Source organism: Poromitra crassiceps (assembly GCF_964638095.1).
Source record: "Poromitra crassiceps genome assembly, contig: HAP1_SCAFFOLD_282, whole genome shotgun sequence".
NCBI classification, from domain to species: Eukaryota; Metazoa; Chordata; class Actinopteri; order Beryciformes; family Melamphaidae; genus Poromitra; species Poromitra crassiceps.
The window spans coordinates 151,401-166,257 of NW_028152118.1; the positions used below are offsets into that span (position 1 = coordinate 151,401).

Here is a 14,857-nt window from a genome sequence, read left to right on the forward strand (position 1 = left end):
GGATGTGTGCATATAGAAAAAATAAACAATCTGTAGTTGGAACAGCCGCCCTCAAGCACAACATCTGTTAATTTTGCTGAAATATTCTGGACTTACTCATTACTGCTTTGCAACAAACTTATAAATCAGTGGAGATGTTTAAAAAAACATTCCATGTCCTCATTAAGTTGATGTAAAATCGTGCATGAATTGTAAACCCACTCCAGTTTTAAGATATTCCTACTTCACCAGCTGATCTGAATCATTTTCTACTTCCTACCAGGTGTATTCTATTGAAGATGGCCTGAAAACCTTTGACTTCCTGTCACATGACTGTATGACACTAGTTGTCGGGCAATTTGGTGGAGATGTTGCCATTGTGGATAGGCGCACCCCAGGGTAACATACTGCCATCTTCTTCAACTGTTGTATTAATGATTTAAAAAATGCAGCACTTCTCTATTCTTTACCATCTCTCTTCATCATGTTGAATGTCAGTAAGCATGAAGAGTGCTAACCGCCTGCTCTCTTTTTTTATTAATCATAAACAACATTGTCAGAAACATGCATAATGTTTTCCAGACTGGTACAAAGCTGCTTCTAATCTCTTAATGTTTTTAATTTCTCTGCAGCAACTCCCATGAGTCCCTCACACCCTCTACACCCTCAACCCCAAGAGCCTTCACTGTGTTAGCGTCCATCCACTAAACAAGCAGTACTTTGCAGTGGCCGAGAGCAGGTATGACTCATATCTTTGATTAATTTATATTTTCTCCAGAGCAGTAATCACTTTGATCATTTGTTTTCTAAAGTTGTTAAATTGGATTGCCTGCTTGTAGTCAGTTCAGCTGTAGTCTGTCCAGTCTATAAATAGTCCAAACTAATTTTCCTTCTTCTCTGCAGGCTTGTGAGTATTTACGATAGCCGCTGTCTGAAGAAGACCGAGAGCCAGGCGGTCTGCCAGCTGCACGGCCACTCTTTAAGCATAACCAGTGCTTATTTCTCCCCTAGTACAGGGAACAGAGTGCTCAGCTCCTGTATGGACAACACGATTAGGTGGGGCTGACACAGCTTAAAGCACTTGCACTGCACTACTTGTTTTGGAATTACATCTCTAAATTGAATGTGCATTTTCTTTTCTTTTTCCATAGGATATATGACACCTCAGCAATGACCACCACAGCTCCTTTGCTGACTTCCATCGGGTACATCCACTCACTTGAACATAGCCTCTCAGTGTGGGAAAGTCATTATGTGACAGATGTCCCGGCACACACGGTTTAAGAAAAAATATCTTATTATACAAGCAAGGTGATGAACGTTTCGCCTAGAAGGCTTCTAGGCGAAACGTTCATCACCTTGCTTGCCCACAATAAATAAGATATTTTTTCTTAAACCGCGTGTGCCGGGACATCTGTCACCTACTAGTATCCTCCGACCCAGGCACCCGTATACTTTTTATATATCTTTATGGGAGTCGTGCTTGCTAACTGTTTTTCCAAAGTCATTATGTTACCTGATCAGGGGAGGGGAAATCAGGAAAGCTGTCTCAATCTATAGCCCCTTTAACACAGACTGTGAAAGCCGCGTTCGTTGCAGCGTTATGTCTCGCCTCCTGCAGTGTTTCCCCTAGAAAGATTTTCAGGCCTGGAGGGATTTCGAAATGTACCTCGACCGCAACGGTGGGGCCCCTCGCTGGTGACGCTAAACTTTTAGCTAACCTGTTCGCATCTATGTTCGCAATGGCATCCCAAGTATCATCATACTATTATGGGATGCGATGCGAACATTTGTATTATGGGATGAGCGTTTCGCAGTACTGTATTTAAATGCTGCTACATGTAATGAAAACTAAGCTTAAGCTTAAGTAGGGACACTCTGGAGTTAACGTGACGCCACTTACTGTACTTACTGACTGCTGTAGGCTACAGTAAGTACAGTGGCGTCATGTTATGGGGCTAGAGTTAACGTTACTCCTGCTGTTTTACTGGGGGTCGGAGCTCGCTCTCTTAACGCCAAACTCAATGCCAAAACCTGTCCGTTTACTGTTGTCTTGCTTGTCACTAAGACAAGTGCTATACGAGGGATCAGCCGAGCAGTATTTTGGTAAACAAACCGCGTCACTGGGTGGCAACGGCAATGGAACCTAGTTCCATTAGCGCCAAGTGGCGCGAGGCGTGAGTGTCTGACTCTAGCCCTGGTGTGACAGCCTAAGTTTATTTATTTGTTGGACAGGCACAGTGGAGATTAAAAGATGGTAAAAAAGCAAAGAAGGGTAGTTTTCATCCGCCGGAGACTTCAGTGTTTCATTGTGGAGTTGTTGAATATGCGGACAGAAGTGCACAACAGCTGCTGCAGGAAGTAAACAACAATCACACGCACAGTAAACAACAATCACACGCACGCATATTGTATGGAGACAGGATAGTGGAGCGACCAGTTAGGCTGTCACACCGGCTAACTTTGTTTACTAGTAGGGAAATATGCATATTTGTAAATTGAAACAGAATCTGATAGATTCCTTTGCTATCGATTTAGCAGTTACTCTCCCTTCAGGTCTCATCCTGTATTATCCACAGATTTTTCACCTGCCTGTTGATCTTTTGTCGTTTATCATCCTCATTTCTATAATTGATCATTTGGTCGAAATCTGTGATGTCTGTGGTAGTCTGCGTCATGTCCGTTGTTGTAGAACTCATTAGCAAAACAACTGTACATCAACTTGTGAATTTCTTCCTATTGAAATGTTGCAATTGCAAGTGTGAGACACTGTGTGTGTGTGTGTGTGTGTGTGTGTGTCTGGGGGGGGGTTACACATTTTGTCGACATTTGTCGACTACAATACTTGGTGACAGATGTGCCAGGGACCTACGGTTTTAAGATATCAGTATGTTTTAATGAGAAAATTCATACGTACTCATCTCTCCTTATCCAGATTCATCTGCAGCCTGCCAGCTCGTCTGACAGCGAGGGCAGTAACGCTGGCGGAGGCAGCGAGGAGGAGGAGGAGCAAGAAGCTGTGGTGCCTCAGAAAGCTGACTCGGCGGAGCAGTGAAGCGGAAGCTGCCCCCTGCTAAGGTAACTGTAGTCTTTTAATTTCAGACAGTGTTTAACAGCCATCCACTGACAAGGATATCTCTTAACTCATTGAGTGCCAAGGACGAGTATGTTCGTCAATTCAAATACTAACGTAGAGTGCCAAGGACGAGTATGTTCGTCAATTGCGTTTTTTGACGGTGGGACGTGGATCAAAGCCTCTTACATCTCCTATAAAAATATGGGAGCTATTGAATGTGTATAACCTATTTTATAGAGCACTGGGGAACAGGAGCGATACATGGCTTCCTGATCAGACTAGCAGACCAACATGGCAGAGAGGGGGGGGGGGGGGCCTGCGCACCTGAAATGCCACGGATATAATCTCTAAGCCACTCCCACTTCCTGTTTGATCCTCTGATGCAAAGACGTAAATTGACATATTATAATTAAACAAGGGGGTCCCTGACAATCACATGTCAATCACATATCACTCTGTAACAATATATATATACTGTATATATAATGATAATAATAATCATAATTTCAGCCAGTAAGTACAGTTTGAACCAATACCTTTTAACTTGAAGAGCGCGGTGTTATTATTATTTTATTTTTGGGGGGGGGGGCGGGGGTAATGAATTTACATTTTGGGCTCATGATCATTATGAACCCCCCCCCCCTATATATATTATAATAAGATACAGGCCCCCAGGGCAGAAATACAGTATGGAGAAAAGGGTAGGATTCTAAATGGGTGTTAAACACCTGTGACATCACTTGTTGCTGGACATTCTGCTGGGGCTGACATCACAGGTGTACAGGTTCCATTTCAGGAACAGTTTTTACACAAACAAGTCTTGATGCAGCTATGTGTAATTAAAGGAAGGCTTTGCCGATTTTCAACCCACTTTGCATCAGTTTACAATCTCCGTAATATAAGCAGATGGACAGTGTTTACCTTCTCTATATATTCTCTATATATTTTCTGCATTGAGAAATCCTCCCCCGCCTGCTGGCATGGGTCATTAACGCTTGTTAAGGTTTTCAATTCGATTCTCCCTGGATGTGTGCATATAGAAAAAATAAACAATCTGTAGTTGGAACAGCCGCCCTCAAGCACAACATCTGTTAATTTTGCTGAAATATTCTGGACTTACTCATTACTGCTTTGCAACAAACTTATAAATCAGTGGAGATGTTTAAAAAAACATTCCATGTCCTCATTAAGTTGATGTAAAATCGTGCATGAATTGTAAACCCACTCCAGTTTTAAGATATTCCTACTTCACCAGCTGATCTGAATCATTTTCTACTTCCTACCAGGTGTATTCTATTGAAGATGGCCTGAAAACCTTTGACTTCCTGTCACATGACTGTATGACACTAGTTGTCGGGCAATTTGGTGGAGATGTTGCCATTGTGGATAGGCGCACCCCAGGGTAACATACTGCCATCTTCTTCAACTGTTGTATTAATGATTTAAAAAATGCAGCACTTCTCTATTCTTTACCATCTCTCTTCATCATGTTGAATGTCAGTAAGCATGAAGAGTGCTAACCGCCTGCTCTCTTTTTTTATTAATCATAAACAACATTGTCAGAAACATGCATAATGTTTTCCAGACTGGTACAAAGCTGCTTCTAATCTCTTAATGTTTTTAATTTCTCTGCAGCAACTCCCATGAGTCCCTCCACACCCTCTACACCCTCAACCCCAAGAGCCTTCACTGTGTTAGCGTCCATCCACTAAACAAGCAGTACTTTGCAGTGGCCGAGAGCAGGTATGACTCATATCTTTGATTAATTTATATTTTCTCCAGAGCAGTAATCACTTTGATCATTTGTTTTCTAAAGTTGTTAAATTGGATTGCCTGCTTGTAGTCAGTTCAGCTGTAGTCTGTCCAGTCTATAAATAGTCCAAACTAATTTTCCTTCTTCTCTGCAGGCTTGTGAGTATTTACGATAGCCGCTGTCTGAAGAAGACCGAGAGCCAGGCGGTCTGCCAGCTGCACGGCCACTCTTTAAGCATAACCAGTGCTTATTTCTCCCCTAGTACAGGGAACAGAGTGCTCAGCTCCTGTATGGACAACACGATTAGGTGGGGCTGACACAGCTTAAAGCACTTGCACTGCACTACTTGTTTTGGAATTACATCTCTAAATTGAATGTGCATTTTCTTTTCTTTTTCCATAGGATATATGACACCTCAGCAATGACCACCACAGCTCCTTTGCTGACTTCCATCGGGTACATCCACTCACTTGAACATAGCCTCTCAGTGTGGGAAAGTCATTATGTGACAGATGTCCCGGCACACACGGTTTAAGAAAAAATATCTTATTATACAAGCAAGGTGATGAACGTTTCGCCTAGAAGGCTTCTAGGCGAAACGTTCATCACCTTGCTTGCCCACAATAAATAAGATATTTTTTCTTAAACCGCGTGTGCCGGGACATCTGTCACCTACTAGTATCCTCCGACCCAGGCACCCGTATACTTTTTATATATCTTTATGGGAGTCGTGCTTGCTAACTGTTTTTCCAAAGTCATTATGTTACCTGATCAGGGGAGGGGAAATCAGGAAAGCTGTCTCAATCTATAGCCCCTTTAACACAGACTGTGAAAGCCGCGTTCGTTGCAGCGTTATGTCTCGCCTCCTGCAGTGTTTCCCCTAGAAAGATTTTCAGGCCTGGAGGGATTTCGAAATGTACCTCGACCGCAACGGTGGGGCCCCTCGCTGGTGACGCTAAACTTTTAGCTAACCTGTTCGCATCTATGTTCGCAATGGCATCCCAAGTATCATCATACTATTATGGGATGCGATGCGAACATTTGTATTATGGGATGAGCGTTTCGCAGTACTGTATTTAAATGCTGCTACATGTAATGAAAACTAAGCTTAAGCTTAAGTAGGGACACTCTGGAGTTAACGTGACGCCACTTACTGTACTTACTGACTGCTGTAGGCTACAGTAAGTACAGTGGCGTCATGTTATGGGGCTAGAGTTAACGTTACTCCTGCTGTTTTACTGGGGGTCGGAGCTCGCTCTCTTAACGCCAAACTCAATGCCAAAACCTGTCCGTTTACTGTTGTCTTGCTTGTCACTAAGACAAGTGCTATACGAGGGATCAGCCGAGCAGTATTTTGGTAAACAAACCGCGTCACTGGGTGGCAACGGCAATGGAACCTAGTTCCATTAGCGCCAAGTGGCGCGAGGCGTGAGTGTCTGACTCTAGCCCTGGTGTGACAGCCTAAGTTTATTTATTTGTTGGACAGGCACAGTGGAGATTAAAAGATGGTAAAAAAGCAAAGAAGGGTAGTTTTCATCCGCCGGAGACTTCAGTGTTTCATTGTGGAGTTGTTGAATATGCGGACAGAAGTGCACAACAGCTGCTGCAGGAAGTAAACAACAATCACACGCACAGTAAACAACAATCACACGCACGCATATTGTATGGAGACAGGATAGTGGAGCGACCAGTTAGGCTGTCACACCGGCTAACTTTGTTTACTAGTAGGGAAATATGCATATTTGTAAATTGAAACAGAATCTGATAGATTCCTTTGCTATCGATTTAGCAGTTACTCTCCCTTCAGGTCTCATCCTGTATTATCCACAGATTTTTCACCTGCCTGTTGATCTTTTGTCGTTTATCATCCTCATTTCTATAATTGATCATTTGGTCGAAATCTGTGATGTCTGTGGTAGTCTGCGTCATGTCCGTTGTTGTAGAACTCATTAGCAAAACAACTGTACATCAACTTGTGAATTTCTTCCTATTGAAATGTTGCAATTGCAAGTGTGAGACACTGTGTGTGTGTGTGTGTGTGTGTGTGTGTCTGGGGGGGGGTTACACATTTTGTCGACATTTGTCGACTACAATACTTGGTGACAGATGTGCCAGGGACCTACGGTTTTAAGATATCAGTATGTTTTAATGAGAAAATTCATACGTACTCATCTCTCCTTATCCAGATTCATCTGCAGCCTGCCAGCTCGTCTGACAGCGAGGGCAGTAACGCTGGCGGAGGCAGCGAGGAGGAGGAGGAGCAAGAAGCTGTGGTGCCTCAGAAAGCTGACTCGGCGGAGCAGTGAAGCGGAAGCTGCCCCCTGCTAAGGTAACTGTAGTCTTTTAATTTCAGACAGTGTTTAACAGCCATCCACTGACAAGGATATCTCTTAACTCATTGAGTGCCAAGGACGAGTATGTTCGTCAATTCAAATACTAACGTAGAGTGCCAAGGACGAGTATGTTCGTCAATTGCGTTTTTTGACGGTGGGACGTGGATCAAAGCCTCTTACATCTCCTATAAAAATATGGGAGCTATTGAATGTGTATAACCTATTTTATAGAGCACTGGGGAACAGGAGCGATACATGGCTTCCTGATCAGACTAGCAGACCAACATGGCAGAGAGGGGGGGGGGGGGGCCTGCGCACCTGAAATGCCACGGATATAATCTCTAAGCCACTCCCACTTCCTGTTTGATCCTCTGATGCAAAGACGTAAATTGACATATTATAATTAAACAAGGGGGTCCCTGACAATCACATGTCAATCACATATCACTCTGTAACAATATATATATACTGTATATATAATGATAATAATAATCATAATTTCAGCCAGTAAGTACAGTTTGAACCAATACCTTTTAACTTGAAGAGCGCGGTGTTATTATTATTTTATTTTTGGGGGGGGGGGCGGGGGTAATGAATTTACATTTTGGGCTCATGATCATTATGAACCCCCCCCCCCTATATATATTATAATAAGATACAGGCCCCCAGGGCAGAAATACAGTATGGAGAAAAGGGTAGGATTCTAAATGGGTGTTAAACACCTGTGACATCACTTGTTGCTGGACATTCTGCTGGGGCTGACATCACAGGTGTACAGGTTCCATTTCAGGAACAGTTTTTACACAAACAAGTCTTGATGCAGCTATGTGTAATTAAAGGAAGGCTTTGCCGATTTTCAACCCACTTTGCATCAGTTTACAATCTCCGTAATATAAGCAGATGGACAGTGTTTACCTTCTCTATATATTCTCTATATATTTTCTGCATTGAGAAATCCTCCCCCGCCTGCTGGCATGGGTCATTAACGCTTGTTAAGGTTTTCAATTCGATTCTCCCTGGATGTGTGCATATAGAAAAAATAAACAATCTGTAGTTGGAACAGCCGCCCTCAAGCACAACATCTGTTAATTTTGCTGAAATATTCTGGACTTACTCATTACTGCTTTGCAACAAACTTATAAATCAGTGGAGATGTTTAAAAAAACATTCCATGTCCTCATTAAGTTGATGTAAAATCGTGCATGAATTGTAAACCCACTCCAGTTTTAAGATATTCCTACTTCACCAGCTGATCTGAATCATTTTCTACTTCCTACCAGGTGTATTCTATTGAAGATGGCCTGAAAACCTTTGACTTCCTGTCACATGACTGTATGACACTAGTTGTCGGGCAATTTGGTGGAGATGTTGCCATTGTGGATAGGCGCACCCCAGGGTAACATACTGCCATCTTCTTCAACTGTTGTATTAATGATTTAAAAAATGCAGCACTTCTCTATTCTTTACCATCTCTCTTCATCATGTTGAATGTCAGTAAGCATGAAGAGTGCTAACCGCCTGCTCTCTTTTTTTATTAATCATAAACAACATTGTCAGAAACATGCATAATGTTTTCCAGACTGGTACAAAGCTGCTTCTAATCTCTTAATGTTTTTAATTTCTCTGCAGCAACTCCCATGAGTCCCTCCACACCCTCTACACCCTCAACCCCAAGAGCCTTCACTGTGTTAGCGTCCATCCACTAAACAAGCAGTACTTTGCAGTGGCCGAGAGCAGGTATGACTCATATCTTTGATTAATTTATATTTTCTCCAGAGCAGTAATCACTTTGATCATTTGTTTTCTAAAGTTGTTAAATTGGATTGCCTGCTTGTAGTCAGTTCAGCTGTAGTCTGTCCAGTCTATAAATAGTCCAAACTAATTTTCCTTCTTCTCTGCAGGCTTGTGAGTATTTACGATAGCCGCTGTCTGAAGAAGACCGAGAGCCAGGCGGTCTGCCAGCTGCACGGCCACTCTTTAAGCATAACCAGTGCTTATTTCTCCCCTAGTACAGGGAACAGAGTGCTCAGCTCCTGTATGGACAACACGATTAGGTGGGGCTGACACAGCTTAAAGCACTTGCACTGCACTACTTGTTTTGGAATTACATCTCTAAATTGAATGTGCATTTTCTTTTCTTTTTCCATAGGATATATGACACCTCAGCAATGACCACCACAGCTCCTTTGCTGACTTCCATCGGGTACATCCACTCACTTGAACATAGCCTCTCAGTGTGGGAAAGTCATTATGTGACAGATGTCCCGGCACACACGGTTTAAGAAAAAATATCTTATTATACAAGCAAGGTGATGAACGTTTCGCCTAGAAGGCTTCTAGGCGAAACGTTCATCACCTTGCTTGCCCACAATAAATAAGATATTTTTTCTTAAACCGCGTGTGCCGGGACATCTGTCACCTACTAGTATCCTCCGACCCAGGCACCCGTATACTTTTTATATATCTTTATGGGAGTCGTGCTTGCTAACTGTTTTTCCAAAGTCATTATGTTACCTGATCAGGGGAGGGGAAATCAGGAAAGCTGTCTCAATCTATAGCCCCTTTAACACAGACTGTGAAAGCCGCGTTCGTTGCAGCGTTATGTCTCGCCTCCTGCAGTGTTTCCCCTAGAAAGATTTTCAGGCCTGGAGGGATTTCGAAATGTACCTCGACCGCAACGGTGGGGCCCCTCGCTGGTGACGCTAAACTTTTAGCTAACCTGTTCGCATCTATGTTCGCAATGGCATCCCAAGTATCATCATACTATTATGGGATGCGATGCGAACATTTGTATTATGGGATGAGCGTTTCGCAGGCAACGACACGTTTACATGTTTTGGAACAGCGCCGCACGCTGGCACAATGCTCCTAAAAGCAAAATGCTGATTGTTTTGAATGATTTGGCATCTTCTATTACTGTCAACACCATTATTGCTATATTGTAATTGTAATAATATGCCATAAAGGTATATTTAAATTTTGGGGAGAGCAGAAAAACAAAAAAACAAATTGCAATTCTTTTACTGGCCTGGCGGGGGCGCCGCCTGTAGAATGATGCCTCCTGTATAAAAGTCGCAAGAACGGAATGGCGTGTCATTTTGTTACGCCTTTCGTTCCCCCGGTAGAGGTAGTATCAGCGCAGAATTGACGTCTGTCTAAAAGGCTAAGCCGCGGGAAGACGGGAATCTCGGCTCATTCATAAAGAAATGACAGGAGGACTGAGGGAAAACAACCTCCAGATTGAAGTTCTCCGATCAGAAATAAGTTAACCGAAGCATATCTGCAGGCTGTCTCGCCTGTTGTGCGTTCCCTTACGAAAAACAACTAATGTTAGCATTCAGACTGTGCTCCTACTATAGCCCGAGTCACTTGAGCAGGTGTGTGCCTTGCGTTGCCCACTGTGCCTGAGATTCGCTCTGTTCTTCTGAAAGTGACATAACCAGAAGTAGAAACCAAGTGGTCTATAATGACCCCGTCGATAACGTTATTAAAATCAGACTGCAGCTGTTTCACACTTTTTTTCTTCCAGTCAACACGCTTTCAGAACGGACTTAATTAGGCTACTTCACAACATGGGTATATGCTTTATAAAAAAACTGGAACCAAAGGTAAGAAAGCCTTCCGTTACGTGTAGCTTGTAATACATGATGCTGCCTCTGTGATCCATAAAGTCGATCAGACGAATATTGAAAGTTGCTCGTTAAATTCAGGTCGCACTGATTTACCTGTTTATATAAAGGCAAAATAAAATTAAATAAATAGACTCCTCGGACATAATAAGCTTAACGCCCATGGTTCATGCCTAATTTCAATCCGGGAGGGGTGGATGCTATCTAAAGCACACTCCTGTATGGCAGGGCTGCTTGGTTCTGTGTGAAAGTGCAGAGAGGGCCTAATGGCGGATCTTCATCAGTGCCACAGTGATTGATACATTTGAGTTTTGGGTAGTAGAAGGTTTATCTCAGGTCATCATAATACTTATCACTGTTTCTATTTTTATTACAGTTTTATTATAAGCCAGTATCACAGCGACAACAAGCCTTTCCAACTCGGCACTTAAATTACGGTACATAAAAAAAATGTCAAACCAAAATTAACAATCGTGTGTCTTTGGTAGAAATATGCAGAAGAGTAGAGTGCACGCACATCCAAGATTATTTCAACAGGTGCTGGAAAAAATACGCGTATAGAAAAAGAAAAGGAAATCCGCACACTGTTTTTTAAGCTCCCACGGTTAGTTTTTTAATTACAAAAAAGCAACATTTTGACCCTCACGGGTCTTCATCAGGCAGTACAGAGAACAAGCTCTCTGTGCATGGGCATATATATAACCTCACATGGGGTGGTGGTGCCCCAATCAGGTGATGACAGACACCTGTGATCATTACAAAATACATAATTGTTGAAAGAGTAGGTCTTTCCACAAGAATACAACTTTTTTAAAGATAAAATGTCCTTGTGGATTAGCTTATGTGGGGAAAATGTCTAGAGCCCTCCGCACTAGGATTAGCGAGCATTGCAGCAACATCAGATGCGGTGATGAATGTAACCCTGTTGCAGTCCACTTCAAACAAGCAGGACACAGCATCTCCTCACTCCGGTACATGGGGATAGAGAAGGTTGAAAAGCCCCCTAGAGGAGGTGACCACGAACAATGACTTTTACAACGTGTGGCTTTTCACATATATACACTCAACACGTTGGCACCGTATGGCCTCAATGAAGAACTAGACGTCAAGCCATTGCTGTGATGTTTTAACTTTATTATATTCTGTTGTTATATGTATACACCTTGGCCATTGTAGACATGTGCCTGGCTCTTCGGTCATGTGGGTAGCACGTACGACTCTCACCTGGGAGTCCTGGGTTCAAACCCTGCCTGAACCTACCTTGGCCTACCGTACTATACTTTTACATTTCTTTGGTTTCTTATTGGTATAGATAGGGATAATAATATTCACCTGCATGTTTTACTTCTTGTATTTCTTTTGTATCGGGTATTTTAGAATTTGTTTACCTCTGTTATTATATGATCTTTAAAAAAAGTTGTATTCTTGTGGACTCTTTCAACAATTATGTATTTTGTAATGATCACAGGTGTCTGTCGTCACCTGATTGGGGCACCACCACCCCATGTGAGGTTATATATATGCCCATGCACAGAGAGCTTGTTCTCTGTACTGCCTGATGAAGACCCGTTGCTTTTTTGTAATTAAAAAACTCACGTGGGAGCTTAAAAAACAGTGCGGATTTCCTTTTCTTTTTCTTTGGTAGAAAAAACCACATGAAAAGGCAATGCAATTGTTTACATGCCATTACTCCTGCTACAGTGAGTCCAGTCAGATTTTTACTAGAAGTGGGTAACACATTCTTCATCAGACTATACTGTATGCTAAGTTGTCTGAAATTTATTTTCAGACATAACCTGAACACAGGCCGATGGCTGACGAAGCTATCAGCAGTGTGGGACCCTAAACAAGAGGACTGCTTTGTGGTGGGAAGCATGGAGCGGCCTCGCCAGGTGCAGGTCTTCCACGAAAGCGGCCAGCTGCAGCACTCCTTCAGAGACGACCACCACCTCAGCACGGTGCTGTCCATCACAGCCTTCCATCCTACAAGGAATGCTTTGCTGGGCGGCAACAACTCAGGACGCCTGCATGTCTTCACCAACTGAGACCAGGACCAAAACGTGCACGAACAACGCCACCATTTATAAATGCCTACATATGTCTATTATGAAGTCCCACAAATTGGATTTGTTTCAGGATAATGTAGACTAGGCTACTAAATCATTGTTTTTAGGGGGCATCCTGTTTCAAATTTGACCAGCAGATGTCCCCAGGTTCACAATTGGTTCAAAGCTTCAGAAAACCTAGTTTCTCCCTTTACTATTTGTCTCACTTTCAGGACTATTTCCAACATCCTGATACTCCAACTGCTCTTTCAAAAATAGACAGCTGTCAATAGCTGCTTGTTTTAGACGTTTTAGCTATCTGCCAGGCTGTTTGCCTTGGGCAACATCGCCATCTTCTGGCTGTTTTGCGTAATGCACCGTATGGCGAAGAATTTAGACTGTTCATTCTTGGAGTCACAATTGATTGAGTTTTATACTGTTCTCTTAATGGCAGGCCAAACCTTGGAATATTGTCTATATGTTTTTTTTCTTGTTTCTTTTGACTGCTGTTTGCATTTAATACATTAAGCATTTACTGTACGTCCATCAATTACTGCGACGTGGCCTTTGTAGAAAGCCACCTTACCCAGCGATCTGGCTTGCTTGATTTTCGGCCACAGCTGTTCCCTTGCCTGTCGATCCTCCCAGGTGAAGTCCTGCACGAATGCACAAAAAATAATAAAAAAAAATCCCTGGAGTCATACGCCTTCAACGTGAAGGGCAAGATTAGCGAGGAGGACGAGAGGAAGGTGCGGAGAGGTGCCACCAGGCCATCGCCTGGCTGGATAACAACCAGCTGGCTGATAAAGAACAGTACCAGCACCCGTAGAAAGAGCTGGAGATTGTGTGTTGTACCAGAGAGCAACACCTGCACAGGGCTGCAGAGAGCAGGCGGGAGCCGGCTCACAGTCCCACCGTTGAGGAAGTCGACTAGAGACTTCAGACTATGATAACTACAGTGGCTTCAAACAACTTTACCTCATGACTCCTGTTTGTCACTTTGTGTCCTGACTGTTTATGATGTTTAAGTCTGAATATTTAGACATCTGACATTTGTAAAAAAAAAAAAATGTTGATGCATCGCTGGGCGTTTAAATAGAATTGACTATACAATATATTTTTGTGTGGTCTTTTACAGTTCATCTTTGTGGTTTCATTATATTTGATAGAATTTGGAGTTGGAAAAATGTACACCCAATGGGTCAGGGAAGATAAAACAGAAAAGCTGGGGAACACCATGGGGAACCAAAGCGAGACTCACCAGTCATTCTTCATCTCGGATGCAAGTATAGTTTAATCAGCAGCATTTTGCAGTATTAAAATTCTGCTACCGGTACATGCAATGAAAACTACCTTAACCATGAGAAAAACAACAACTAGGGCAACAGTCTAGCATCGGTCACCCGAATGAGGTTGGGTTCAAATGAATAACATGTTGTGGTAAACCTGTGTGGGGGGGGGGTTATGTGCCAGGACTGATTGGGGACTGATTGGGGTGATTGCCTCCAGCCGTGGGGTGGGGGTGAGGCTCTGGGTTAAAGAGCAGAGCCTGCCAGTGATTCGGGGTTGCTGGAGAGTTTCGTGCTTGTGTGTCCCGTGCCCATGAGAGGAGGACAGCTGCCTCCCTCTCAGCAGATATAGGGCCGGGGAGTCCGTACAGTCCACTTCGGTCACCACCCGCTCTCCAGCCAAGACCAGCGTCCGGCCCGCCGTCGTACGCTGCCAGCACCACCGACCAGCCGTTTATCCCCAGTCGGACGGTGCCTAGCTCAGACCCCGGGGGGGGGTCTCGCCGACGGGCGAGTTAAGTTTTAAGTCTTATCTTGTTTATGTTTGTTTGTTTATTTGGTTTATTTGTTTATTCTTCTTGTAGCCACAGATGATCCGGGGGGTCCTAGTAGGCGGCCAATTGTTCCAAGGGGGTCAGTGTCATATTTGTTTGCTCTTTGCTTGCTGTGCATAACCCGGGCGGTTTGGGGTAGCCCTGTGTGGAATGTTTGCTCTTTGCTTGCTGTGCATAACCCGGGCGGTTTGGGGTAGCC

The 14,857-nt window shown here is 43.3% G+C and overlaps 1 protein-coding gene across 1 annotated transcript in view; it reads left to right on the forward strand.

The window, feature by feature from the left end:
• LOC310770972 (uncharacterized protein) overlaps positions 1-14,583 on the forward strand; it is a gene marked incomplete at its 3' end in the record, with an annotated part of 78,260 nt that extends 63,677 nt beyond the window's left edge. Inside the window, exon 15 of the mRNA XM_083663661.1 lies at positions 14,423-14,583. Coding sequence (XP_083519787.1) covers positions 14,423-14,583 — 161 coding nt within the window. The remainder of the gene's footprint in view (positions 1-14,422) is intronic.
• Positions 14,584-14,857: the final 274 nt, after the last annotated feature.